We start from the raw sequence: 26502 nt of genomic DNA, 5'->3' as shown, positions 1-26502 counted from the left end.
GGGTCTTGGGGTAAGCAAGTTAAGAAGCCTGCATTGGGACTGTTCTGCTTCCCACAGATAGATCTGTATTTATGTTGAGGTGCAGAGGACAGAAATGGCACTGGCATGCTCCATTTTCCCCAGAAAGCTATGTCCATTAATGTTGCTTCTCAGGGAAGTGTTAGGAAAGGGGCAAATAATCTCCCACTTGTGTACCCTCGGTGTTCTCCAGATTGCTGCTTCCATGCTGTCTGCTCCCCAGTTATTTGCTTGCCTTCTCTTTAGGAGCAGCACAGTGTCTGCCAGGCTCTGTTCCATCCTAGACTTGGCCTTTAAAACTCCAAGCTTTAAGCCTTACTGGTTGCAAGAACCTATGATATTCAGGTACTTCCATTTTCCAAGCCAATGGCTTTGGGGAAACATTCTTCTTGTGGGTTCTCTATTTGAACCTCTCTCTCTCTTGCCCTTGTCTATGACCATGGCTCCCTTCCCTCCACAGCACCCATGATCTCTTTCTCCCCTAAACTACATCTTTGCACTTCCTATCTTCTTAAAGGTGGCTTCTTCCTTCCCTTTAGTTGTTGAATGTGTCCCATCAGTGTTCAAGTCTATTTCTGGGGTATTTAGGATGATTTGCTTGTTATCTAACAATTGAGAATGAGGGTTGTCACAGAACACTAAATACAGCAAAAATACCAATTTATAAGAATATTGAGTAATTCTGACATTTACCATTAATAACCTTGATAGGGACCCTCAGTATATACTAGATAAATTTTACAGATTCTTTAAAACAACAATATGTTAATAATTTCCCATAGTTCACTATTTTTTAAAAATAAAATGTCATGTTCAATGAGCCCATTTCATAATTGGTACTGACTGATTTATTTATTCATTTACTTATTTATAAATGTATTCATATAAAATGATTTAATTAAATATGATGTCAATATTAATATTGTTTTATAACCATAAATTGAAGGATGTTCAACCTCACCTCTTATTCAACATTGTATTGGAAGTCTTAGCTGCAATAATCACACAAAAATAAATAAAGGGCATGCAAATCAGTAAGGAAGAAGTAAAACGTTCACTGCTTGCAGGTAATATGATGCTCTACATAGAAATCCTGAAAGAGGGGGAGGAGTCAAGATGGCAGAGAAGTAGCAGGCTGACACTACATCAGGTAGCAGGAGATCAGCTCGATAGCTTATCTAAACATTGCAAACACCTACAAATCCATCAGGATAGCGAAGAGAAGAAGAACAGCAACTCTAGAAACAGAAAATCAACCACTTTCTGAAAGGTAGGACTGGCGGAGAAGTGAACCTAAAATGACGGGAAGATAGACCGCGGGGGGAGGGGCCGGCTCCCGGCAAGCGGCAGAGGAACGGAGCACAAAATCAGGACTTTTAAAAGTCTGTTCCACTAAGGGACATTGCTCCAGAGGCTAAACGAGGGTGAGGCCCACGCGGGGTCAGCGTGGCCCCAGGTCCCTCAGGGTCACAGAGGGATCAGGAGTGTCGGAGTGTCACAGAGCTCGCAGGTATTAGAATGGAGAAGCCGGCTGCAGAGACAAAGCTGAAGACTGAACTCTTAGCTCGGGGTTACCTTGAACTGGACGCAGGCTGGGTGAGCTTGGAGCGCGGCTAGAGGCTGGGGATACGGGAGTGATTGGGTGCTGTCCTCTGGGGGCGCACTGAGGAGTGGGGCCCCAGGCTCTCGGCTCCTCTGGGCCAGAGACTAGGAGGCCGCCATTTTCATTCCCATCCTCTGGAACTCTACGGAAAGCATTCAGGGAACAGAAGTTCCCAAAAGGGAACCCGAGCCGATTACTTAGTCCAGCCGCCGGTAAGGGCGGTGCAATCCCGCCTCGGGCAAAGACACTTGAGAGTCACTACAACAGACCCCTCCCCCAGAAGATCAACAAAATATCCAGCCAGGACGAAGTTCATCTATCAAGGAAAGTAGGTTCAATTCCTAAGACAGCAGCGCAATTCCAGACGAGGAGAAAGCAAAGCACGGAACTCATGGCTTTCTCCCCATGATTCTTTAGTCTTGCAGCTACTTCATTTTTTTTCTTTTTTCAATTTTTTTCTTTTTCCTTTTTTCTTCTTCTGCTAAATTTTTTAAAACTTTTACCCTTGTCTTTTTTAACGTTTTTTGACTAGTTTATCTAAATATATATATTTATCTTTCTTTTTTATATTTTTTCTTTATTTGTTTTATTTTTTAAACTTTTTTCTTTTTTTTTCTGAACCTCTTTTTATCCCCTTTCTCCCCACCCACAATTTGGGGTCTCTTCTCATTTGGTTACAGCGCATTTTTCTGGGGTCTTTGCCACTCTTTCAGTATTTTATTTGCTCCATCATATCCTCTTATCTGGACAAAATGACAAGGCAGAAAAAATCACCACAAAAAAAAAGAACAAGTGACAGTACCGAAGGCTATGGACCTAATCAACACAGACATTGGTAATATGTCAGATCAAGAGTTCAGAATGACGATTCTGAACATTCTAGCTGGGCTCGAAAAAGGCAAGGAAGATATTAGAGAAACCCTCTCTGGAGATATAAAAGCCCTTTCTGGAGAAATTAAAGAACTAAAATCTAACCAAGTAGAAATCAAAAAAGCTATTAATGAGGTACAATAAAAAATGGAGGCTCTCACTGCTAGGATAAATGAGGCAGAAGAAAGAATTAGTGATATAGAAGACCAAATGACAGAGAATAAAGAAGCCAAACAAAAGAGGGACAAACAGCTACTGGACCAGGAGGGGAGAATTCGAGAGATAAGTGACACCATAAGACGAAACAATATTAGAATAACTGGGATTCCAGAAGAAGAAGAAACAGAGAGGGGAGCAGAAGGTCTATTGGAGAGAATTATTGGAGAGAATTTCCCTAATATGGCAAAGGGAACAAGCATCAAAATCCAGGAGATGCAGAGAACCCCCCTCAATGTCAACAAGAATAGGTCCACACCCCGTCACCTAATAGTAAAATTTACAAGTCTTAGTGACAAAGAGAAAATCCTGAAAGCAGCCAGGAAAAAGAGGTTTGTAACATACAATGGTAAAAATATTAGATTGGCAGCAGACTTATCCACAGAGACCTGGCAGGCCAGGAAGAGATGGCATGATATATTCCGAGCACTAAACGAGAAAAACATGCAGCCAAGAATACTCTATCCAGCTAGGCTATCATTGAAAATAGAAGGAGAGATAAAAAGCTTCCAGGACAAACAAAAACTGAAAGAATTTGCAAACACCAAACCAGCTCTACAGGAAATATTGAAAGGGGTCCTCTAAGCAAAGAGAGAGCCTAAAAGTAGTAGATCAGAAAGGTACAGAGACAATATACAGTAACAGTCACCTTACAGACTAATAACGGCACTAAATTCATATCTCTCAATAGTTACCCTGAATGTTAACAGGCTAAATGCCCCAATCAAAAGACACAGGGTATCAGAATGGATAAAAAAAAACAACCCATCAGTATGTTGCCTACAAGAAACTCATTTTAGATGCGAAGACACTTCCAGATTTAAAGTGAGGGGGTGGAAAATAATTTACCATGCTAATGGGCATCAGAAGAAAGCTGGGGTGGCAATCCTTATATCAGATCAATTCAATTTTAAGCGAAAGACTATAATAAGAGATGAGGAAGGACACTATATCCTACTCAAAGGGTCTGTCCAACAAGAAGATCTAACAATTTTAAATATCTATGCCCCTAACGTGGGAGCAGCCAACTATAGCAACCAATTAATAACAAAATCAAAGAAACACATCAATAATAATAATACAATAATAGTAGGGGACATTAACACTCCCCTCACTGAAATGGACAGATCATCCAAGCAAAAGATCAACAAGGAAATAAAGGCCTTAAATGACACACTAGACCAGATGGACATCACAGATATATTCAGAACATTTCATCCCAAAGCAACAGAATACACATTCTTCTCTAGTGCACATGGAACCTTCTCCAGAATAGATCACACACTAGGTCACAAATCAGGTCTCAACCGGTATCAAAAGATTAGGATCATTCCTGCATATTTTCAGACCACAATGCTCTGAAGCTAGAACTCAATCACAAGAGGAAAGCTTGAAAGAACCCAAATACATGGAGACTAAACAGCATCCTTCTAAAGAATGAATGGGTCAACCAGGAAATTAAAGAAGAATTGAAAAAATTCATGGAAACAAATGATAATGAAAACACAACAGTTCAAAATCTGTGGGACACAGCAAAGGCAGTCCTGAGAGGAAAATATACAGCAGTACAAGCCTTTCTCAAGAAACAAGAAAGGTCTCAAGTACACAACCTAACCCTACACGTAAAGGAGCTGGAGAAAGAACAAGAAAGAAACCCTAAACCCAGCAGGAGAAGAGAAATCATAAAGATCAGAGCAGAAATCAATGAAATAAAAACAACAACAAAAAAAAAACAATAGAAAAAATCAATGAAACTAGGAGCTGGTTCTTTGAAAGAATCAATAAGAGTGATAAACCCCTGGCCAGACTCATCAAAAAGAAAAGAGAAAGGACCCAAATAAATAAAATCATGAATGAAAGAGGAGAGATCACAACTAACACCAAAGAAATACAGACAATTATAAGAACATACTATGATCAACCCTACGCCAACAAATTTGACAATCTGGAAGAAATGGATGCATTCCTAGAGACATATAAACTACCACAACTGACCCAGGAAGAAATAGAAAACCTGAACAGGCCCAGAACCAGTAAGGAGATTGAAACAGTCATCCAAAATTTCCAAACAAACAAAAGCCCAGGGCCAGACGGCTTCCCAGGGGAATTCTACCAAACATTTAAAGAAGAATTAATTCCTATTCTCCTGAAACTGTTCCAAAAAATAGAAATGGAAGGAAACTTTCAAACTCATTTTATGAGGCCAGCATCACTTTGATCCCAAAACCAGACAAGGATCCCACCAAAAAAGAGAACTACAGACCAATATCCTTGATGAACACAGACGTAAAAATTCTCGCCAAAATACTAGCCAATAGGATTCAACAGTACATTAAAAGGATTATTCACCACGATCAAGTGGGATTTATTCCAGGGCTGCAGGGTTGGTTCAACATCCGCAAATCAATCAATGTGATAGAACACATTAATAAAAGAAAGAACAAGAACCATATACTCTCCATAGATGCTGAAAAAGCATTTGACAAAGTACAGCATCCCTTCCTGGTCAAAACTCTTCAAAGTGTAGGGATAGAGGGCACATACCTCAATATTATCAAAGCCATCTATGAAAAACCCACCGCAAATATCATTCTCAATGGAGAAAAACTGAAAGCTTTTCCGCTAAGGTCAGGAACACGGCAGGGATGTCCATTATCACCACTGCTATTCAACATAGTACTAGAAGTCCTAGCCTCAGCAATCAGACAACAAAAAGAAATTAAAGGCATGCAAATTGGTAAAGAAGAAGTCAAACAATCACTCTTCGCAGATGATATGATACTATATGTGGAAAACCCAAAAGACTCCACTCCAAAACTGCTAGAACTTGTATAGGAATTCTGTAAAATGTCAGGATATAAAATCAATGCACAGAAATCAGTTGCATTTCTGTACACCAACAACAAGACAGAAGAAAGAGAAATTAAGGAGTCAATCCCATTTACAATTGTACCCAAAACTATAAGATACCTAGGAATAAACCTAACCAAAGAGGCTAAGAATCTATACACAGAAAATTATAAAGTACTCATGAAAGAAATTGAGGAAGACACAAAGAAATGGAAAAATGTTCCATGGTCCTGGATTGGAAGAATAAATATTGTGAAAATGTCCATGCTACCTAAAGCAATCTACACATTTAATGCAATCCCTATCAAAATACCATCCATTTGTTTCAAAGAAATGGAACAAATAATCCTCAAATTTATATGGAACCAGAAAAGACCTCGAATAGCCAAAGGAATATTGAAAAAGAAAGCCAAAGTTGTTGGCATGACAATTCTGGACTTCAAGCTCTATTACAAAGCCGTCATCATCAAGACAGCATGGTACTGGCACAAAAACAGACACATATATCAGTGGAACAGAATAGAGAGCCCAGAAATCGACCCTCAACTCTATGGTCAACTAATCTTCGACAAAACAGGAAAGAATGTCCAATGGAAAAAAGACAGCCTCTTCAATAAATGGTGCTGGGAAAATTGGACAGCTACATGCAGAAAAATGAAATTGGACCACTTCCTTATACCACACACGAAAATAGGCTCCAAATGGATGAAAGACCTCAATGTGAGAAAGGAATCCATCAAAATCCTTGAGGAGAGCGCAGGCAGCAACCTCTTCGACCTCAGCCATAGCAACATCTTCCTAGGAACAATGGCAAAGGCAAGGGAAGCAAGGGCAAAAATGAACTATTGGGATTTCATCAAGATCAAAAGCTTTTGCACAGCAAAGGAAACAGTTAACAAAACCAAAAGACAACTGACCGAATTGGAGAAGATATTTGCAAACAACATATCAGATAAAGGGCTAGTATCCAAAATCTATAAGGAACTTAGCAAACTCAACACCCAAAGAACAAACAATCCAATCAAGAAATGGGCAGAGGACATGAACAGACATTTCTGCAAAGAAGATATACAGATGGCCAACAGACACATGAAAAAGTGCTCCACGTCACTCGGCATCAGGGAAATACAAATCAAAACCACAATGAGATATCACCTCACACCAGTCGAAATGGCTAAAATTAACAAGTCAGGAAATGACAGATGCTGGCGAGGATGTGGAGAAAGGGGAACTCTCCTCCACTGTTGGTGGGAATGCAAGCTGGTGCAACCACTCTGGAAAACAGCATGGAGGTTCCTCAAAATGTTGAAAATAGAACTACCCTATGACCCAGCAATTGCACTATTGGGTATTTACCCTAAAGATACAAACATAGTGATCGGAAGGGGCACATGTACCCAAATATTTATAGCAGCAATGTCTACAATTGCCAAACTATGGAAAGAACCTAGATGTCCATCAACAGATGAATGGATAAAGAAGAGGTGGTATATATACACAATGGAATACTATGCAGCCATCAAAAGAAATGAAATCTTGCCATTTGCGATGATGTGGATGGACTAGAGGGTATCATGCTTAGTGAAATAAGTCAATCGGAGAAAGACAACTAGCATATGATCTCCCTGATATGAGGACATGGAGAAGCAACATGGGGGGTTAGGGGGATAGGAGAAGAATAAGTGAAACAAGATGGGATTGGGAGGGAGACAAACCATAAATGACTCTTAATCTCACAAAACTAACTGGGGGTTGCTGGGGGGAGGTGGGATTGGGAGAGGGGGAGGGGGCTATGGACATAAGGGAGGGTATGTGCTATTGTGAGTGCTGTGAAGTGTGTAAACCTGGCGATTCACAGATCTGTACCCCTGGGGATAAAAATAAATTATATGTTTATTAAAAAAAAAATTTGGAAGGGGAGGCGAACCATAAGAGACTATGGACTCTGAAAAACAACCTGAGGGTTTTGAAGGGGTGGGGGTGGTAGGTTGGGGGAACAGGTGGTGGGTAATAGGGATGGCATGTATTGCATGGAGCACTGGGTGTTGTGCAAAAACAATGAATACTGTTATGCTGAAAAAATAAATAAAATGAAAAAAAAAAGAAAAAGAAAGAAATCCTGAAAGACTCATCCAAAAATCTGGTAGAACTAATGAACAGTCATTAAAGTTACAGGATACAAAATCAATGTACAGAAATTGGTTGCATTTCTATACATTGATAATGAAGCAGCAAATCATTCTCATTTACAATTTCACTGAAATAAAATTGCACTGAAAATAAGATACCTAGGAATAAACCTGACCGGAGAGGTAAAAGATCTATACTCTGAAAAATATAAAGTGCTGATGAAATAAATTAAAGAAGACACAAATAAATGAAAAGACATCCCATCCTCATGGATTACAAGAACAAATATTGTTAAAGTGTCTATACTTCACAAAGCAATCTACAGAATTAATGAAATCCCTATCAATATAGCAACAACATTTTTCACAGAACTAGAACAATTTTAAAATTTGAATGGAATTTCAAAAGACCCTGAGTTACCAAAGCAATCTTGAAACAGCAAAGCAAAGCTGGAGGTATCACAATTCTGGACTTTGTTGTATCATAGAGCTGCAGTAATTCAAGCAAAATGGTTTTGGCACAAAAATAGACACATAGATCAATGGAACAGAACAGAGAACCCAGAAATAAGTCTGCAATTATATGGTCAATTATTCTCACAAAATCAGGAAAGAATATCCAATGAGAAAAAAAAAAAACAGCCTCAACAAGTGGTTTTGGGAAATTGGACAGCAACATCCAAAAGAGTAAACTTACCAATTTCTTATATCATACAGAAAAAATAAATTGCAAAATGGATTAAAGACCTAAATGTGAGTCCTGAAACCTAAAAACTCTAGAAGAGAACACAGGTAGTAACTTCTCTGACAGTTGTCAGAGCAAATTTTTTCTAGGTATGTCTCCTAGGAAAGGGAAACATAAGCAAAAATAAACTATTGTAACTACATCAAAATAAAAATCTTTTACACAATGAGGGAAACAATCAACAGAAGTAAAAGCAGATCTACAGAATAAAAGAAGATATTTGAAAATGACACATCTGATAAAGGATTAGTACTGAAAATATATAAGTAACTTATAAAACTCAACACCTAAAAAACAAAAAATTCAATTGAAAAATGAGTAGAAGACATGAACAGACATTTCTACAAAGAAGACATCCAGATGGCCAACAGACACATGAAAAAATGCTACACATCACTTAGCATTAGGGAAATACAAATCAAAACCACAATGAGATACCCCCTCATAGCAGTCAGAATGGCTAAAATTAACAAGTCAGGAAATGAAAGATGTTGGTGAGGATGCAGAGAAAGGGGAACCCTCCTATGCTGTTGGTGGGAATGCAAGCTGGTGCAGCCACTCTGGAAAACAATAAGATACCTGGGATTAAACCTAACCAAAGAGGTAAAGGACCTGTACTCAAGGAACTACAGAACACTCATGAAAGAAATTGAAGAAGACACAAAAAGATGGAAGACTGTTCCAGGCTCTTGGATTGGAAGAATAAACATTGTTAAAATGTCTATACTGCCTAGAGCAATCTATACTTTTAATGCCATTCCGATCAAAATTCCACCGATATTTTTCAAAGAGCTGGAGCAAATAATCCTAAAATTTGTATGGAGCCAGAAGAGACCCCGAATTGCTAAGGAAATGTTGAAAAACAAAAACAAAACTGGCGGCATCACGTTACCTGATTTCAAGCTTTACTACAAAGCTGTGATCACCAAGACAGCGTGGTACTGGCATAAAAACAGACACATAGACCAGTGGAATAGAGTGGAGAGCCCAGATATGGACCCTCAACTCTACGGTCATATAATCTTCGACAAAACAGGAAAAAATATTCAATGGAAAAAAGACAGTCTCTTCAATAAATGGTTCTGGGAAAACTAGACAGCGATATGTAGAAGAATGAAACTCAACCATTCTCTTACACCGTACACAAAGATAAACTCGAAATGGATAAAAGACCTCTACGTGAGACAGGAATCTATCAGAATCCTAGAGGAGAACATAGGCAGTAACCTCTTCGATATCAGCCACAGCAACATCTTTCAAGATATGTCTCCAAAGGCCAAGGAAACAAAAGCAAAAATGAACTTTTGGGACTTCATCAAGATCAAAAGCCTCTGCACAGCAAAGGAAACAGTCAACAAAACAAAAAGGCAACCCACGGAATGGGAGAAGATATTTGCAAATGACAGTACAGACAAAAGGTTGATATCCAGGATCTATAAAGAACTTCTCAACCTCAACACACACAAAGCAGATAATCATATCAAAAAATGGGCAGAAGATATGAACAGACACTTCTCTAACAAAGACATACAAATGGCTATCAGACACATGAAAAAATGTTCATCATCACTAGCCATCAGGGAGATTCAAATTAAAACCACATTGAGATACCACCTGACACCAGTTAGAATGGCCAAAATTAGCAAGACAGGAAACAACGTGTGTTGGAGAGGATGTGGAGAAAGGGGAACCCTCTTACACTGTTGGTGGGAATGCAAGTTAGTGCAGCCACTTTGGAGAACAGTGTGGAGATTCCTGAAGAAATTAAGAATAGAGCTTCCCTGTGACCCTGCAATTGCACTGCTGGGTATTTACCCCAAAGATACAGATGTAGTGAAAAGAAGGGCCATCTGTACCCCAATGTTTATTGCAGCAATGGCTACGGTCACCAAACTGTGGAAAGAACCAAGATGCCCTTCAACGGATGAATGGATAAGGAAGATGTGGTACATATACACAATCGAGTATTATGCCTCCATCAGAAAGGATGAATACCCAACTTTTGTAGCAACATGGACGGTACTGGAAGAAATTATGCTAAGTGAAATAAGTCAAGCAGAGAGAGCCAAGTATCATATGGTCTCACTTATTTGTGGAGCATAACAAATAATATGGAGGACATCGGGAGACGGAGAGCAGAAGGCAGTTGAGGGAAATTGGAAGGGGAGATGAAGCATGAGAGACAATGGACTCTGAAAAACACCCTGAGGGCTTTGAAGGGGCGGGGCGTGGGAGATTGAGGGATTGAGGTGGTGGGTAATAGGGAGGACATGTATTGCATGGAGCACTGGGTGTACAAAAACAATGAATACTGTTATGCTGAAAATAAATTAAAAAAAAAAGAATACTTGCATCAACCAGGAGATCAAAGAAGAACATAAACAATTCATGGAAACCAATGAGAATGAAGACACTTTTGTCCAAAACCTATGGGATACAGCAAAGGCGTTTCTAAGGGGGAAATACAAAGCCATCCAAGCCTCCCTCCAAAAAACTGAATAATCCAGAATACACCAGCTGTCTCAACACCTTAACAAATGGCATAATCAACAATAAATTAAACCACCTCCACAAACAAGGATGGAAATAATCAAGATTAGAGTAGAGATCAATGAGATAGAAACTACAGACCTAGTAGAACGTATCAATGAAACTAGAAGCTGGTTTTTTGAAAGAATCAATAAGATCGGTAAACAATTGGGAACACTAATCCAAAAGAAAAAAGAGGAAGCCCATATTAATAAAATTATGAATGGAAAGGGAGAGATCACAACTAACACAAAGTAAGTAGAAACAATCATCAGAAGTTACTATCAACAGTTATATGCCAATAAGCTAAGCAACCTAGATGAAATGGATGCATCCCTGGAAACCTATGAACTCCCAAAATTGAACCAGGATGAAATTGACAAACTGAGTAGACTGATATCTAGTAATGAGATTGAAGCAGTGATCAAAAACCTCCCAAAAAACAAGAGCCCAGGACCTGATGGATTCCCTAGGGAATTCTATGAAACTTTCAAAGAAGAAATACACTGATTCTCCTGAGGCTGTTTCAAAAATTTAAAGCAGATGGAATACTTCCAGACTCTTTTTATGAAGCCAGCATTACCCTGATCCCCAAACCAGGCAAAGACCCTACCAAAAAGGAGAATTTCAGACCAATATCACTGATGAATATGGATGCAAAGATTCTCAACAAGATCCTAGCAAACAGGATCCAGCAGCACATTAAAATATTATCCACCATGACCAGGTGGGATTCAACCTTGTGTTACAAGGATGGTTCAACATTCACAAATCAATCAGTGTGATAGAACAAATCAATCAGAGAAGAGAGAAGGACCACATAGCCCTCTCAATTGATGCAGAAAAAGCATTTGACAAGATACAGCATTTGTTCTTCGTTAAAACCCCTTCAAAATATAGGGATATAAGGAACCTTCCTCAACTTCATTAAATCTATCAATGAAAGACCCACAGCAAATATCATCCTCAATGGGAATAAGCTCACGGCCTTCCCATTGAGATCATGAACATGACAAGGATGCCCACTCTAACCACTCTAGTCCAATGTAGTATTAGAAGTCCTAGAAACAGCAATCAAACAACAAAGAGAAATAAATTGTATCCAAATTGGCAATGAATAAGTCAATCTCTCTCTCTTTGCAGATAACATGATACTTTATATGGAAAATACAGAAGACTCCACCCCCAAACTAGTAGAACTCCCACAGCAATTCAGCAATGTGGCAGGATACAAAGTCAAACTACAGAAATCGCGTTCTTTGTTATATACTAACAATGAAAATACAGAAAGGGAAATTAGAGAATCAATTCCATTTTATATAGCACCAAGAACCATAGATACCTGGGAATAAACCTAATCAAATAGGTAAAGGATCTGTACTCAAGGAACTACAAAACACTCATGAAAAAAATTGAGGAAGACACAAAAAATGGAAGACCATTCCATGCTCATGGATTGGAAGAATAAACATTGTTAAAATGTCTGTACTGCCTAGAGCAATTTAGTATATGTGCTGCTGAAGTGAGCACTGCCTAGAGCAATTTAAAATTTCAATGCCATTCCAGTCAAAATTCCAACAGTATTTTTCTTTTTTTTTTAAGATTTTTATTTATTTATTTGACAGAGAGAGATCACAAGTAGACAGAGAGGCAGGCAGAGAGAGAGGGAAGCAGGCTCGCCACTGAGCAGAGATCCCGATGTGGGACTCGATCCCAGGACCCTGAGATCATGACCTGAGCCGAAGGCAGCGGCTTAACCCACTGAGCCACCCAGGCGCCCCACCCACCGGTATTTTTCAATGAGCTGGAGCAAACAATCCTAAAATTCATATGGAATCAGAAGAGACCCTGAATTGCTAAGGAAATGTTGAAAAAGAAAAACTGGGGCATCACGTTGCCTGATATAAAGTTTTACTACAAAGTTGTGATCACCAAGACAGCATAGTACTGGAATAAAAACAGACCCACACCAGTGGAACAGACTAGAACCCAGATATGGACCCTCAACTCTATGGTCAAATAATCCTCGACAAAACAGCAAAAAATATCCAGTGGAAAAAAGACAGTCTCTTCAATAAATGGTATTGGGAAAATATGACAGCTATGTATTGGAGAATGAAGCTTGACCATTCTGTTATACCATACACAAAGATAAACTTGAAATGTAGAGAAGACCTCTACATGAGGCAGGAATCTGTCCGAATCATAGAGAAGAACATAGGCAGTAACCTCTTCAACATCGGCAACAACAATTTCTTTCAGGACATGTCTTCAACGGCAAAGGAAACAAAAGCAAAAATGAACTTTCAGGACTTCATTAAGTCTCAGTGGATTAAAGCCTCTGCCTTCACCTCAGGTCATGATTCCGGGATCCTGGGATTGAGCCCATATCAGGCTCTCTGCTCAGTGGGGGGCGTGCTTCCCCCTCTCTCTCTCTGCCTTCCTCTCTGCCTACTTGTGATCTCTCTCTCTGTCAAATAAATAAATAAATAAAATCTTTTTAAACATCCAAAACTTCTGCACAGTAAAGGAAACAGTCAACAAAACAAAGAGGCAACTCACAGAATGGGAGAAGATATTCGGAAATGACACTACAGACAAAGGGCCCATATCCAAGATCTGTAAAGATCACCTCAAACTCAACACCCAAAAAGACATGATCATGTCAGAAAATGGGCAGAAGGAATGAACAGACACTTCCTCAAAGAAGACATTCAAATGGCTATCAGACACATGAAAAAAATGTTCATCATCATTAGTCATCAGGGAGATTCAAATAAAAACCACATTGCGATACCATCTTACACAAGTTAGAATGGCCAAAATTAACAAGACTGTAAACAACTTGTGTTGGAGAGGATGTGGAAAAAGGAGAAACTTGTTACACTGTTGGTGGGAATGCAAGTTGGTGCAGCCACTTTGGAAAACAGTGTGGAGATTCCTTAAGAAACTAAGACCCTGGGGGAGTCAAGATGGCGGGGAAGTAGGAGGAGGCACCATTTCAACCTGTACCCTAAAGTGAGCTGATTACCTACCAAAGAACTCCGACCACCCATGAAATCAGCCTGAGATCAGAATTATACACGTCTGGATCTCTACAGGAGCAGAAGACGCCAGTGACAGGTAAAGCAGAGTGGGAACATCGGGCTGATATCCGAAGATAAACAAAAGGGGGAGGGAGCCACCAGAGGTGACCGATTGGAAAGTAATACCCCAATACGAGAGTGCCCTGCATCTGGGGACCAGCATTAACTTGGAGTCTGGTTGAAAGCACTCAAAAAACAAAAAGAGCAAAGGATCATGGGGGCAAATAGTGGGAATCGGGGTGGTTAGGGACAGGGACCTAAGTCCCTGGACCCAGGACAGCCTCCTCTGGCGCTGAGCCAGAGAGGGTGCAGCGGAGAAATCAGGTCTAGGTCCCTGAGCCACCAGCGCGCCTGAGCCACCAGTGCGCCCAGGAAGAAGTGGGGTCTGGCTCCCGTGAGGGGCTGGGAGCCTGGCCAGACGGCAATCCTGAGACACCCGCGTCCCACACACTCCCCTGGGAGAGGTGTGCACAGGTGCTCGCCTGGAGCTCCGGCATCCAGAAAAACCAGACATTCCCAGCTCAGGACAGCAGGAAAATCTCAGTGTGCGATCTCTGCTTGGAACCTCTCTGGCAGTCTGGAGCTGCCCAGACAGCCGCCACTGGCCTGATATTAAGTACAATGAGGAGCTCCTGCATCCCCAGGGACAGTGACTCAGAACCGACTTTGCCAGCAGCTCTGCAGACCATTCTGAGGCTTCTCTCTGAGAGGGAGGTCGGGGTGCAGTTTGCTCTCCTCTAAAACTCCAAAAACCATCAAAAGCTGTCAAGGCAAAAGAAAACAGATGAAAGAACATAAAAACCCCCAGAGAACAAAAGCCTTAAAAAAAAACAATTTCCTCAGAGCCCACCCCCTTGAGGGGAGCGGGAGGACCTAATTCAGGGAACATCATTGTCTGAAAACCCACGTGGCAGGCCCCTCCCCCAGAAAACCAACCAGGAAGGAATAAAAAAAAAAAAAAGAAGACTGCAAGAGAACCACCATCACTACTTCATAAATACAACTTTTATTTTTAACTCTTTACCAATATTCTGGTTCTTTTTTTTTAATACATACAGATAATTTTTTAACCTATTTACCATCAGACTGAGATGTCCAGTACATCAATTTCCTTAACTTTTTGATACATACACCCGTGTTTTTCTTTTGCTTTTCTATTTTTTTAAATTTTTTTAATTTTAACTTAGTTTAGTCTAGTTTATTCTTTTTTAATTTTTATTTTCTACTATACATATAGAGTTAAACTTTAAGGTAATCCCCTTTCCCCAATCCATGCTAACCCTATAGGTAAACCAAATTTTAAACTACCTTTATCTTAGGAAGGTTGAGTCCTTTAACAAAGATATCAAGATACATCCAGGAAGAATCAAAATAAACTTCTTCGCCCACACTGAGAATTTATAATCACTCTCCCAATTTTTCCTTCTGCCACTGTTTCTGTGAATTTGTGTTGTCCTGATAGAAAATAAATCTTATACTTGGGGTTCTTTCTGATGAGGTTCTTCCCTTTTTTTGCTTATATATATATATTTCTCTTGTCATATACTTTTATCAGTCTTTTTATCCGTCTGTTTTTGTTTCTATACTTCATAAATCTTACCTTGGGGCCCATTTGGGCTGAGCCTTCTCTTTTATCTTCCATTTATTCCCTGTCTCTCTCTCTCTCTCTCTTTTTTTTTTTCCCCCTCCTTTTTTTTTTCTTTCTTCTTCTCTATTTCTTTTCCTTTTATTTTTTCTCTCATTGGGTGGGGAACTCTGATTGCACAGTAGCGTTCCAGGGTGCACCTTGACTGCACCACAATCGATAAATCCAACTGCATCTGTTCAGTTACCTCTCACCAAAAAGACTAGGAGGAGGAATGCCCAACAGAAGAAAAATACAGATGATCGGGCTTCTACAACAGAGCTAATGGCTATCGATGTAGACAATATGTAGGAAAGGGAATTCCAGCTAACAATTATTCAGGCAATAGCTAGGTTGGAGAAAGCCATGTATGACCAAATGGAATTGATTAGGGGCAAACTGAAAGCCACCAGGGATGATGTTCACAATGTTAGGGCAGAACTCAAAGCCACCAGGGATGATGTTCAAAATGCTCTCAATGAGTTCCAATCTAATCTAAATTCTCTAAAGGCTAGAGTAGCTAAGACAGAAGATAGAATTAGTGATCTGCAGGACAAACAGATAGAGAGAAAGGATCAGGAGGAAGCCTGGAACAAACAGCTCAGAAGCCACGAAAACAGAATCAGGGAAATAAATGATTCCATGAAATGTTCCAACGTCAGAATTATTGGAATCACTGAAGAGGAGGAAAAAGAAAGAAGTCTAGAAGATATACTGGAAGAAGTTGTCTATGAAAATTTTCCCAATCTCACGAATGAAAACAACGTTCATGTACTAGAGGCAGAGAGATTTCCTCCCAAGATTTTAGATTCTCGAAAGTCCTCATGACACCTTATAGTTAAAATGAGGAATTATGTTTCACGACAGACCCTCTTAAAAGCAACTAGGACAAAGAAGCTCCTTACATACAGAGGAAAGCCCATTAGAATAACGTCAGACCTTTCCACAGAGACCTGGCAAGTCGGCTGGCAAAATATATTCAGAGTACTAAATGAGAAGAACGTGCAACCAAGAGTACTCTATCCAGCAAGACTAACATTTAAAATGGATGGAGAGATAAAGAGTTTCCAAGACCAGCAAGGCTTAAAAGACTATGCAACCACCAAGACGACACTGCAGGAAATATTAAGGGGGGGTCCTATAAAAGAGAAAAAATCCTAAGAATATCATTGAACAGAAATATAGAAACAATCTACAGACAGAAAGAGTTCAAAGGTAACATGATATCAATAAAAACCTATCTCTCAATAATCACTCTCAATGTGAATGGCCTAAATGTGCCCATAAAATGACACAGGGTTGCAGATTGGATAAAACGATAGGACCCATCCATATGTTGTCTACAAGAGACCCATTTTGACCTAAGGATACACCCAGACTGAAAGTGAAGGGATGGAGAAGCATCTTTCATGCCAATTGACCTTAAAAGAAGGCCGGGGTAGTGATTCTCATACCAGATAAATTAGATTTTTTTTTTAATTTTATTTATTTATTTGACAGATAGAGATCACAAGTAGGGAGAGAAGCAGGCAGAGAGAGAGAGGAGGAAGCAGGCTCCCCGCCAAGCAGAGAGCCCGACGCAGGACTCGATCCCAGGACCCCGAGATCATGACCTGAGCTGAAGGCAGCAGCCTAAACCACTGAGCCACCCAGGCGCCCCAGATAAATTAGATTTTAAACTACAGACTCTTGTCAGAGAAAAAGAAGGACACTACATAATTCTTTAAGGGATTATCCACCAAGATGATCTAACAATTATAAATATCTATGCCCCCAATATGGGAGCACCCAATTACATAATAAAACTATTAATCAAGATAAAGAGTCATATTAATATGAATACAATAATAGTAGGAGATCTTAATACGCCTCTCTCAGAAATAGAGAGATCATCGAAACAGAAAATCAATAAAGAAATAAGAGCATTGAATGAAACATTGGACCAGATGGACCTCATAGACATATACAGAACTTTCCACCCTAAAACAACAGAATACTAATTCTTCTCAAGTGCACACGGAACCTTCTCCAGAATAGACCACATGCTGGGTCACAAAGCAGGACTCAACAGATACCAAAAGACTGACATGATTCCCTGCATATTCTCAGATCACAATGCTTTGAAACTGGAACTCAATCACAAGGAAAAGTTCAGAAGGAACTCAAACACCTGGAAGCTAAAGACCACCTTGCTTAAGAATGCTTGGATCAACCAGGAGATCAAAGATGAACTTAAATAATTCATGGAAACCAATGAGAATGTAGACACTTCGGTCCAAAACCTATGGGATAGAGCAAAGGAAGTTCTAAGGGGGAAATATATAGCCATCCAAGCCTCCCTCAAAAACATTGAAAAATCCAGAATACATCAACTCTCTCTACACCATAAAGAGCTGGAGAATCAACAACAAATCAAACCAACTCCACAGGCAAGAAGGGAAATAATCAAGATTAGAGCAGAGATCAATGAGGTAGACACCAGAGATACAGTAGAATGTATCAATGAAATTAGAAGCTGTGTTATTGAAAGAATCAATAAAATTGATAAACCATTGGCCACACTAATCCAAAGATTAGAAAAGAGAGAAAGCCCAAATTAATAAAATTATGAATGAAAAGGGAGTGATCACAACTAACGCCAAGGAAATAGAAACAATCATCACAAATTATTACCAACAGTTATATGCCAATAAGCTAAGCAACCTAGATGAAATGCATGCATTCCTGGAAAACTATAAAATCCCAACATTGAACTAGGAAGAAATTGACAACCTGAATAGACCGATATCTAGTAATGAGATTGAAGCAGTGATCAAAAACCTCCCAAAAAATAAGAGCCCAGGACCTGACGGATTCCCTGGGGAATTCTACCAAACTTTCAAAGAAGAAATAACACCAATTCTCCTGAAGTTGTTCCAAAAAATAGAAGTAGAAGGAAAACATCCAGACTCTTTTAATGAAGCCAGCATTACCCTGATCCCCAAACCAGGCAAAGACCCTACCAAAAAGGAGAATTTCATACCAATATCACTGATGAATATGGATGCTAATATTCTCAACAAGATCCTAGCAAACAAGATCCAGCAGCACATTAAAAAGATTATCCACCATGACCAGGTGGGATTCATTGCTGAACTTCATACAGTCTATCTATGAAAGACCCACAGCATATATCATCCTCAATGGGAAAAAGCTGGCAGTCTTCCTCTTGAGATCAGGAACACGACAAGGATGCCCACTCTCACCACTCTTGTTCAACATAGTATTAGAAGTCCTAGCAATGGCAATCAGACAACAAAGAGAAATAAAAGGTATCCAAATTGGCAAGGAAGAAGGCAAAGTCTCTCTCTTCGCAGATGACATGGTTCTTTATATAGAAAACCCCAAAAACTCTACCCCCAAACTACTAGAACTCATACAGCAATTCAGAAGTGTGGCAGGATACAAAGTCAATGTACAGAAATCAATGGCTTTCTTATACACTAACAAGGAAAATACAGAAAGGGAAAATAGAGAATCGATTCCATTTACTCTAGCACCAAGAACCATAAGATACTTGGGAATAAACCTAACCAAAGAGGTAAAGGACCTGTACTTGAGGAACTACAGAAAACTCATGAAAGAAATTGAAGAAGACACAAAAAGATGGAAGACCATTCCATGCTCTTGGATTGGAAGAATAAACTTGTTAAAATGTCTATACTGCCTAGAGCTATCTATACTTTTTACACCATTCTAATCAAAATTTCACCGGTATTTTTCAAAGAACTGGAGCAAATAATCCTAAAATTTGTATGGAATCAGAAGAGACCCCGAATTGCTAAGGAAATGTTGAAAAACAAAAACAAAACTGGCGGCATCACGTTACCCGATTTCAAGCTTTACTACAAAGCTGTGATCACCAAGACAGCATGGTACTGGCATAAAAACAGACACATTGACCAGTGGAACAGAGTGGAGAGCCCAGATATGGACCCTCAACTCTATGATCAAATAATCTTTGACAAAACAGGAAAAAATATACAATGGAAAAAAGACAGTCTCTTCAATAAATGGTGCTGGGGAAACTGGACAGCGATATGTAGAAGAGCGAAACTCGACCATTCTCTTACACCACACACAAAGACTCCACCCCCAATCTACTAGTACTCATACAGCAATTCAGTAACGTGGCAGGATACAAAGGCAATGTACAGAAGTCAGTGGCTTTCTTATACATTAACAAGGAAAATACAGAAAGGGAAATTAGAGAATCGATTCCATTTACTCTAGCACCAAGAACCATAAGATACCTGGGAATAAACCTAACCAAAGAGGTAAAGGACCTGTACTCAAGGAACTACAGAACACTCATGAAAGAAATTGAAGAAGACACAAAGAGATGGAAGACCATTCCATGCTCTTGGATTGGAAGAATAAACTTGTTAAAATGTCTATACTGCCTAGAGCTATCTATACTTTTTACACCATTCTAATCAAAATTTCACCGGTATTTTTCAAAGAACTGGAGCAAATAATCCTAAAATTTGTATGGAATCAGAAGAGACCCCGAATTGCTAAGGAAATGTTGAAAAACAAAAACAAAACTGGGGGCATCACGTTACCTGATTTCAAGCTTTACTACAAAGCTGTGATCACCGAGACAGCGTGGTACTGTCATAAAAACAGACACATTGACCAGTGGAACAGAGTGGAGAGCCCAGATATGGACCCTCAACTCTATGGTCATATAACCTTTGACAAAACAGGAAAAAATATACAATGGAAAAAAGACAGTCTCTTCAATAAATGGTGCTGGGAAAACTGGACAGCTATACGTAGAAGAATGATTCGCAACCATTCTCTTACACCATACACAAAGATAAACTCGAAATGGATAAAAGACCTCAACGTGAGACAGGAATCCATCAGAATCCTAGAGGAGAACATAGGCAGTAACCTCTTCGATATCAGCCACATCAACTTTTTTCAAGATATGTCTCCAAAGGCAAAGGAAACAAAAGCGAAAATGAACTTTTGGGACTTCATCAAGATCAAAAGCTTCTGCACAGCAAAGGAAACAGTCAGCAAAACAAAGAGGCAACCCACAGAATGGGAGAAAATATTTGCAAACGACAGTACAGAGAAAAGGTTGATATCCAGGATCTATACAGAACTTCTCAAACTCAACACACACAAAACAGATAATCATATCAAAAAATGGGCAGAAGATATGAACAGACACTTCTCTAACAAAGACATCCAAATGGCTATCAGACACATGAAAAAATGTTCATCATCACTAGCCATCAAGGAGATTCAAATTAAAACTACATTGAGACACCACCTCACACCAGTTAGAATGGCCAAAATTAGCAAGACAGGAAACGTGTGTTGGAGAGGATGTGGAGAAAGGGGAACCCTCTTATACTGTTGGTGGGAATGCAAGTTTGTGTAGCCACTTTGGAGAACAGTGTGGAGATTCCTCAAGAAATTAAGAATAGAGGTTCCCTATGACCCTGCAATTGCTCTGCTGCGTATTTACCCCAAAGATACAGATGTAGTGAAAAGAAGAGCCATCTGTACCCCAATTATTTATAGGAGCAATGGCCACGATCGCCAAACTGTGTAAAGAACCAAGATGCCCTTCAACGGGTGAATGGATAAGGCAGATGTGGTACATATACACAATGGAATATTATGCCTCCATAAGAACAGATGAACACCCAACATTTGTGTCAACATGGACGGAACTGAAGGAGATTATGCTGAGTGAAATAAGTCAAGCAGAGAGAGTCAATTATCATTTGGTTTCACTTACTTGTGGAGCATAAGGAATAACACGGATGTCATTGGGAGAAGGAGAGGAGAATGATATTGGGGTAAATTGGAGGGAGTAATGAACCAAGAGAGATTGTGGACTCTGAGAAACCAACTGAGGGTTTTTTGGCGGGGGTGTTGGTTGGGGGTAGTGAGCCTGGTGGAGGGTATTAAAGAGGACTTTTATTGCATGGAGCACTGGGTGTGATGCATAAACAATGAATCTTGGAATACTGAAAAAACAAAGTTAAAAAAAAAAGAAATAAAATTCACCATATGTTAACAAGCTTTAATTTAAATAAAGCAAAAGAATAATTAATTTAATTAATTAATTACAAATAGTTAACATGCTAATGTGTTCTATTGGTTTCATGTATATGATACAGTGATTCAACACTTGCCTTCAATACCTGGTGCTCCTCACAAGTACACTCCTTACTCCCCAACTTCTCCATTTAATTTCCCCTTTTGGACAGTTTCACAAATTTAAATGGCAAATTCAATCACATTTACTATTGTGAATGGGTGTGCTTACTCGACTAAAGTAATATAATGACAGACATCTAAGATGTCTTTATTTTACAGGAAGAAACACAAGCACAGCTACAGTAGTGTTTTGGGGGGCATTGTTCATTTCTCTCTCTCTGTCAAAATCTGCTTTGTGGAATATTGATTATTTCATGTATCCACAGGACATAGTAATGGTGTACTACACAGAGATCATAAACTAAGTCCAGGTGAACAGCAAGGAGCAGGATCCCTAGCCTACTTTAAATACACAGCATGTCTAAGGAAAATTAAAGTGTCAGCACATCAGTGAAGTTTCAGGTGATTTAGTAGTCTAAGGTATTGCAGGGTAAATCCATCCAAATCAGTTTGCATCTCCTTTTCTTATAAAACAGCACAGTGTCTTTAGGGTAAATACCCAGTAGTGCAATTGCTGGGTCATAGGGTAGTTCCATTTTCAACATTTTGAGGAACCTCCATGCTGTTTTCCAGAGTGGTTGCACCAGCTTGCATTCCCACCAACAGTGGAGGAGGGTTCCCCTTTCTCCACATCCTCGCCAGCATCTGTCATTTCCTGACTTGTTAATTTTAGCCATTCTGACTGGTGTGAGGTGATATCTCATTGTGGTTTTGATTTGTATTTCCCTGATGCCGAGTGACGTGGAGCACTTTTTCATGTGTCTGTTGGCCATCTGGATGTCTTCTTTGCAGAAATGTCTGTTCATGTCCTCTGCCCATTTCTTGATTGGATTGTTTGTTCTTTGGGTGTTGAGTTTGCTAAGTTCCTTATAGATTTTGGATACTAGCCCTTTATCTGATATGTCGTTTGCAAATATCTTCTCCCATTCTGTCAGTTGTCTTTTGGTTTTGTTAACTGTTTCCTTTGCTGTGCAAAAGCTTTTGATCTTGATGAAATCCCAATAGTTCATTTTTGCCCTTGCTTCCCTTGCCTTTGCCGTTTTTCCTAGGAAGATGTTGCTATGGCTGAGGTTGAAGAGGTTGCTGCCTGCATTCTCCTCAAGGATTTGGATGGATTCCTTTCTCACATTGAGGTCCTTCATCCATTTGGAGTCTATTTTCGTGTGTGGTGTAAGGAAGTGGCATGGTACTGGCACAAAAACAGACACATAGATCAGTGGAACAGAATAGAGAGCTCAATTCTTTTTTTTTAAAGATTTTATTTATTTATTTGACAGAGAGAGAGATCACAAGTAGGCAGAAAGGCAGGCAGAGAGAGAGGAGGAAGCAGGCTCCCTGCAGAACAGAGAGCCCAATGTGGGCCCCAATCCCAGGACCCTGAGATCATGACTCGAGCTGAAGGCAGTGGCTCAATCCACTGAGCCACCCAGGTGCCCCCATTTATCAGTTCTAATAGGTTTTTGGTGGAGTCTATAGGGTTTTCCATATATAGTATTATGTCACTTGCAAATGAAAGTTTTTCTCCTTCCTTACCACTTTGATGCCTTTTATTTCTTTTTCTTCTTTGATTGTTGTGGCTAGGAATTCCAGTACAATGTTGCATAAAAGTGGTTAAGGGTAACTATTGGGACTACACCAAAATAAAAAGTTTTTGCAGAGCAAAGGTAACCATCAGCCAAACAAAAATGAAGTCTATTGAATAGGAGAAGATATTTGCAAATGATACATTTGCTAAGGAGTTAATATTCAAAATGTGTTAAGAACTTACACAGCTCAGAACATTATTCAGCAATAAAAAAAGAATGAATCTTTCATTTGCAATAAAATGAATGGAACCACATAGTATAGTGCTAAGCAAATAAGACAGAGGAAGATAAGTACCATATGATTTCACTCATATGTGGAATTTAAGAAACAAAACACACCAACAAACTGATGGTTCTGAGAGGGGAGTTGGAGGGGGTTGGGTGAAATAGGTGATGGGGATTAAGAAGTGAATTTGTGATGAGCACTGAGTAAAGTGTTGAATTGTTGAATCACCATATTATACATCTGAAGCTAATATAACATTTTATGTTAACTATATTAGAATTAAAATAAAAACTTAATAAATAAAAAAGTATAATTCACAAGAAAAAAAGAAGAAATTCAGGCAATTTCAGAAATTCCAGGAAAGAATGAAATATTTCTAATAGGACAAATAGCTAAGAATCTAGGTTCTTTCTTTTTCTGTATTTTACATGTCATCTGGTTAACAATCTATTGAGTTATTAGATTTTTAACAAGATAAATAGATTATTAGCTCTAACAAAAAGTGAATAATAAACTTGTAAAAACTTAAAAATTTGAGGAAACTGAAATAAATCACACACAGATATTACTTTCATGCAAAAGTAATGAGATCAATTTTGTTAGACAAAAAAATAAAATGAATGGCTAAGACATCCCTATAAGGGCTTAAAGCTGTGTTTCCTTCAAACCTAACATAGTTTCAGAACGAATTTAGATGTTAAATTTACAAATTCCCTTGTATGAAAAATATTATGAAGCAATGACTTACTTTTCTTATCCTGTACTTGATTTTGTCTCTCAAATGTAGTCGTTTCCTGACTGCAAAGGAAAGAGATAATAACATGACACAGCCCAGTCATCTGAAGCTGAGAACACACTTGAAAGAAAGATTTTTTTTTCCCATTTTATTTATTTTTTTCAGCATAACAGTATTCATTGTTTTTGCACAACACCCAGTGCTCCATGCAAACCGTGCCCTCCCTATTACCCACCACCTGTTTCCCCAACCTCCCACCCCTGACCCTTCAAGACCCTCAGGTTGTTTTTCAGAGTCCATAGTCTCTTATGGTTCGCCTCCCCTCCCCAATGTCCATAGCCCCCTCCCCCTCTCCCAATCCCACCTCCCCCCAGCAACCCCCAGTTTGTTTTGTGAGATTAAGAGTCATTTATGGTTTGTCTCCCTCCTAATCCCATCTTGTTTCATTTATTCTTCTCCTATCCCCCTAACCCCCCATGTTGCTTCTCCATGTCCTCATATCAGGGAGATCATATGATAGTTGTCTTTCTCAGATCTTGCCATTTGCGACGACGTGGATGGAACTAGAGGGTATCATGCTTAGTGAAATAAGTCAATCGGTGAAAGAAAGATTTTATTGCTATTAACCTAATGTCATTGGTAGACTTGCAATTCAAATGTTAATTAAAATTAAAAGCCTACTTACTCAAGTTGTTTCCGAAAAACCATGAAATATAGTTGATAACACTGTGGAAGTCAACCTGATGAGGGGGATTCTACTCACAAAATATACATATATCACCATATGCACCTTAAATATTTTATAATTTTATCTGTCAATTATAACTAAATAAAGATGAAAAAAACCAAAAATCTAGAAAAAGAGGGGCGCTTGGGTGGCTCCACTGGTTAAGTGTCCAACTCAATTTAACTGAGGTCATGATCTCGGGGTCATGAGAGGGAGCCCTGCAGTGGGTTGGGTGTGAGACCTGCTTGAAATTCTCTCTCCTTCTCCCTCTGTCCTCCCTTTCTCTCACATGTGTGCACTCTCTTTAAAAAAATCTAAGAAAAGAATAAGAAACAGAGAATAAAATTTCATATTTTATGAAGCTGAAGGAATTACTAGATTATCATACTATGTACAATACCATGGTATGAAGAACAGATGTGCAATATAGTAAAATTTGGAACAGTTTACTTTTTTAAAGATTTTAATTATTTATTTGACTGGAAGAGAGAGAGTGCACTCACAACCAGGGGGAGCTGCAGAGGGAGAGGGAGAAGCAGGCTCCCCACGGACCTGGGAGCCCTACATGGGGCTTGATCCCAGGACTCTGGGATCATGACCTGAGCCAAAGGCAGACACTTAACTGACTAAGGCAACCCTAAAATTTGGAACAACTTAGTGGAGAATAATGAAAGTCAATTTATTTTTCTGCTGTTCTTGATGAGGGTCTCTATATTTTTAAAGGTAAATGAGAAAATTCCAAAAATTTTGAACACAAATTTACAGTGACCAATATTATTAAGTTTAGGCTGGTGATGAGAGAAATAGAGATTATCTCTACACCACAGCAGTGAGTGAGTTGTTAAGAGAGGATGGAGTAGCCAACATGTCAGCTTTTATTTCTGCATCCCAGACTCCCAAACTTGAGGGGAAAGATAGACAAAGAATCTTCTAAAGGCCTGCCCACATCAAAGAGGGCAATATACATGGAAAAGAAATGTTCTCACTGCAGAAAGAAGACAGTATTCGGTGAGGAGGCAGTCTGAGACAACACACCAAAAGCAAAACCTGAATCTTAACTCATAGTCTTCTCTGTATCTTCCCCAAACAAATACACAAAGGTATGAACACACCACTTTATCTCATCTACTTCCAGTCAAAGTACTAAGCACAAAGTTGTAAACAAGAACTAGATTAAAAAATAATAATATACAAAACAGAAAAATGTATTAAAGGCATATAGATGCAATCATCTGTTAATAGTTATTACTAAAAATAATAATAAATGGAGAAAGAAAGTGGCTATCATAGGGCAGGAAAACAATGGAAAGGAATGATATAATCTTCAGAGAT

General features: G+C 39.2%; 1 protein-coding gene across 1 annotated transcript in view; it reads right to left on the bottom strand.

Moving 5' to 3' along the window:
• GCSAML (germinal center associated signaling and motility like) overlaps nucleotides 1–26502 on the bottom strand; it is a 55528-nt gene that overhangs the window by 5772 nt on the left and 23254 nt on the right. The window contains exon 3 of the mRNA XM_046000665.1: nucleotides 24456–24505. Within this exon, the coding sequence (XP_045856621.1) occupies nucleotides 24456–24505 (50 nt within the window). The remainder of the gene's footprint in view (nucleotides 1–24455; nucleotides 24506–26502) is intronic.

Source organism: Meles meles, chromosome 3, assembly GCF_922984935.1.
Source record: "Meles meles chromosome 3, mMelMel3.1 paternal haplotype, whole genome shotgun sequence".
Classification (NCBI taxonomy): domain Eukaryota; kingdom Metazoa; phylum Chordata; class Mammalia; order Carnivora; family Mustelidae; genus Meles; species Meles meles.
The sequence above is the reverse complement of the archived record's forward strand: the minus strand, read 5'-3'. Positions and strand labels throughout refer to the sequence as shown.